Below are 4,171 nucleotides of genomic sequence, written 5' to 3' on the forward strand. Positions count from 1 at the left end.
AGTATTCAGACCCTTTGCTGTGACGCTCATATATTTAACTCAGGTGCTGTTCATTTCTTCTGATCATCCTTGAGATGGTTCTACACCTTCATTTGAGTCTAGCTGTGTTTGATTATACTGATTGGACTTGGAAAGCCACACACCTGTCTATATAAGACCTTACAGCTCACAGTGCATGTCAGAGCAAATGAGAATCATGAGGTCAAAGGAACTGCCTGAAGAGCTCAGAGACAGAATTGTGGCAAGGCACAGATCTGGCCAAGGTTACAAACAAATTTCTGCTGCACTTAAGGTTCCCAAGAGCACAGTGGCCTCCATTCCTTAAATGGAAGACGTTTGGGATGACCAGAACCTTTCCTAGAGCTGGCTGTCCGGCCAAACTGAGCTATCGGGGGAGAAGAGCCTTGGTGAGAGAGGTAAAGAAGAACCCAAAGATCATTGTGGCTGAGCTCCAGAGATGCAGTCGGGAGATGGGAGAAAGTTGTAGAAAGTCATCACTGCAGCCCTCCACCAGTCTGGGCTTTATGGCAGAGTGGCCCGACACATGAAAGCCCGCATGGAGTTGTGAGATGGTGAGAAATAAGATTCTCTGGTCTGATGAGTCCAAGATAGAACTTTTTGGCCTTAAGCGTTTTTTCTAAGCGGTATGTGTGGAGAAAACCGGGCACTGCTCATCACCTGTCCAATACAGTCCCAGCAGTGAAGCATGGTGGTGGCAGCATCATGCTGTGGGGTGTTTTTCAGCTGCAGGGACAGGACGACTGGTTGCAATTGAGGGAAAGATGAATGCGGCCAAGTACAGGGATATCCTGGATGAAAACCTTCTCCAGAGTGCTCAGGACCTCAGACTGGGCTGAAGGTTTACCTTCCAACAAGACAATGACCCTAAGCACACAGCTAAAATAACGAAGGATTGGCTTCACAACAACTCTGTGACTGTTCTTGAATGGCCCAGCCAGAGCCCTGACTTAAACCCAATTGAGCATCTCTGGAGAGACCTAAAAATGGCTGTCCACCAACGTTTACCATCCAACCTGACAGAACTGGAGAGGATCTGCAAGGAGGAATGGCAGAGGATCCCCAAATCCAGGTGTGAAAAACTTGTTGCATCTTTCCCAAAAAGACTCATGGCTGTATTAGATCAAAAGGGTGCTTCTACTAAATACTGAGCAAAGGGTCTGAATACTTAGGACCATGTGATATTTCAGTTTTTCTTTTTTAATAAATCTGCAAAAATGTCAACAATTCTGTGTTTTTCTGTCAATATGGGGTGCTGTGTGTACATTAATGAGGAAAAAAAAATTAACTTAAATGATTTTAGCAAATGGCTGCAATATAACAAAGAGTGAAAAATTTAAGGGGGTCTGAATACTTTCCGTACCCACTGTATATACTGAAATATATATTTCTATAATAATACATTTACAGTCAAACCAAAAATATAATATTTAATATTGTGTTACTAGTGGGTGCAGGACACTATAGTTCATTTATGTGAGGATAGCAAAATAAAAAACTGTGACATATTATATTTGTATAACTCTCACATATTATGTGACATATTATACCCAAAAATTCATCATACAATGGACTACCAGTAAAATTGATAATAAATTTGGGACCAAAAATTATTCAGACACTTTGACCTGACCATATTTTGCTTAAGTGCTATCTGACATTATCAAGCTGAATTTGTTCTGACAGTTTAACTGAGTTCTTGTCATATTTTATTACCATTTTATAAACTATAGTGAATAAACTGTGATAATGTGTGAAACGTTGAAGGTGTCTGAATAAATTTTGGTTTGACAATATATAATTTATACATAATATTATAATACATTTTTATAATATATAAATAATACATTTAAATAAATATATATCATTATATTAATAGTATATAAAATATTATATTTCTAATTTCAATGTCGCTCTCTCTATATATACACACATACATGCCATAAATTAATAAAAGTTTAGAATTCATTTTAATGTCTTATACTAATAATAAATATGAAAACTATTAATATAATAATAATAATAAGAAGAAGAAGAAAAATCTGTAACACACGGTCGACGGATTATTAGTCACTGAAAATCAGTCGGCTACATTTTACAGTCTGTGTTCAAGCATTACCTGTGAGCATTGCAGCGATGGTTAGCATCTCGCTAGCGCAGTCAAACTCGCAGGACGCTAACAGAGCCTTCGCCATCTGCGGATCCAGAGGAAGCTCTGACATGATGATGCCCATCTCAGACAGGTTTCCATCGTTGTCCAAAGCAGCAAGATAATCGAGCTCCTCTAACGCCTGCATGAGGCCCTCGGGATCTGGAAGAGGAAATCAAAGCATGCAAATGTGTCCTTCTGTGACTTATCAAACGTGCTAACTAATGAAACAAGTGTGGGCAGTGGTCTCTGGCATTTCTAAAAATAAATCACTTGATATAGACAGCCAGTTCTCCATGTTTCCACACTGAGTGAGCTTTTCTCTTCCTGTGTATTGTGTCTGTTGGGTCACTAATGCATTTCTCTTTCTCCTCTGAGCTTCCAACCATCCAAACATTGACCAGAAACAATGAGTCTAAACCCAGCAGACAGCAGAGCTGTCAGTTCAGCAAATCCACGCATGACCGAACACCAGCTAGAAACCAGAAACCCATCCATACACCTTCATATATGCAACAATTATAGACTACAGTGAGACTTGACAGACTCATCCTACCGCATTCTATCAGTCGTGTTTATTATGGAAGCTTGGATAAAAAAAACTTTAAAAGATAATTACAAATGAAAAAGATAATTACTTTCTTTCTTTCCTCACAATTCAGAATTACGAGATACAAACCCAGAATTGTGAGATAAATTCAGAATTGCAAGATAAATATTCAGAATTGTGAGATTTTACAAGATATAAGCTCAGAACAGCGCGTCTATTAACTCAGTCCGAATTGTGTCAGAATTGTAGGAGATAAACTCACAATTGACCCTTCACTGGGAGTTTGATTGACAGGCGATCTGACCATTCATAACACCAAATCTGCCATTTCGTTCAACAAACAAACCAGACAGGAGAGTAGATTGACATCAGTGGACTTGAACTTGAAAAACGGTGAATTGACGTCTTTCTGCAGTTGAAGTTACCTTCTGATGTTCATTCATGTTTATTTCATGCTATAACCAGTGTTGCCAAGTCTGCGGTTCTCCCGCGGAATTGGGCTACTTAACGCTGTTGCCGTGGGTTGTTTTTCATGTCCGCGGGTTGAAGCAAGCGACTCCAATAACATGATATTTATCCCCTGGAACGTGGATTTTTAACTGGGGACCCCCTCTACATGCGATTGGGCTAGTTTTGGGCTCGTTTTGAGAAGCGATTGGGCGGGTTGTCTTGTGAAAAGCTGGCAACCCTGGCTATAACTAGTAAAGAGGAAGAGATAATCGGTTCTTGAACGGAGGAGCTAAAACGACACATTAAAGAGCCACAAAACGGTATTTATTGTTTGAATTTCTTTTGTGAAGGGTCAATTACAAGACAAAGTCAGACTTGTGAGATAAATATTCGCAATTACGTTTTTATTTTTTATTCCATGGTGGAAACATTGCGAGACACGGAATTGCAAGAAAAAAAGTCTGAATTCTGAGTTTATATCTCAAAATTATTACCTTTTTTATTTCATGGCGGAAATGGCCTTTCATAGTTTACTGACATCCTACTCATCAGTAAAGTTGAATGTTGACAAACCTCTCTAACGCTCTCATATGCCACTGTGAAATGAAATCTCACCCACCAGGTCTGCTGATGAAGTCACAGTGTCCGATCCCGGCCGTCTCCATCCTCTTCAGATAGAGCGCCGTGGACGTGATGTTGGACTCCAGAATGCGAGGAGGGATCTCAGCGGGCAGCTGAACGTCCTCAGGATACAAACAGAAGCACTTCCCTTCAAACAAACACATTCAGCAGTGATTCACTATAAATATATAAAGTCTTATAAACATTTATTCATTCATTCATTTTTAATGTCATATATATATATATATATATATATATATATATATATATATATATATATATATATATGCATAAATGTTTAAGACATTACAATGAATTAACATATATATATATATATATATATATATATATATTAATATATATATATATATATATATATAAAT

At 38.4% G+C, this 4,171-nt stretch overlaps 1 protein-coding gene across 1 annotated transcript in view; it reads right to left on the minus strand.

The window, feature by feature from the left end:
- Positions 1-4,171, minus strand: part of LOC107549327 (putative pre-mRNA-splicing factor ATP-dependent RNA helicase DHX32) — a 15,500-nt gene that overhangs the window by 6,475 nt on the left and 4,854 nt on the right. The window contains exons 5-6 of the mRNA XM_016230375.1: positions 3,787-3,936; positions 2,138-2,329 (exon numbers count right to left, since the gene is read on the minus strand). Of these exons, the coding sequence (XP_016085861.1) occupies positions 2,138-2,329; positions 3,787-3,936 (342 nt within the window). The remainder of the gene's footprint in view (positions 1-2,137; positions 2,330-3,786; positions 3,937-4,171) is intronic.

This window comes from Sinocyclocheilus grahami, unplaced genomic scaffold (genome assembly GCF_001515645.1).
Source record: "Sinocyclocheilus grahami isolate Dianchi unplaced genomic scaffold, SAMN03320097.WGS_v1.1 scaffold369.1, whole genome shotgun sequence".
Lineage (NCBI taxonomy): Eukaryota > Metazoa > Chordata > Actinopteri > Cypriniformes > Cyprinidae > Sinocyclocheilus > Sinocyclocheilus grahami.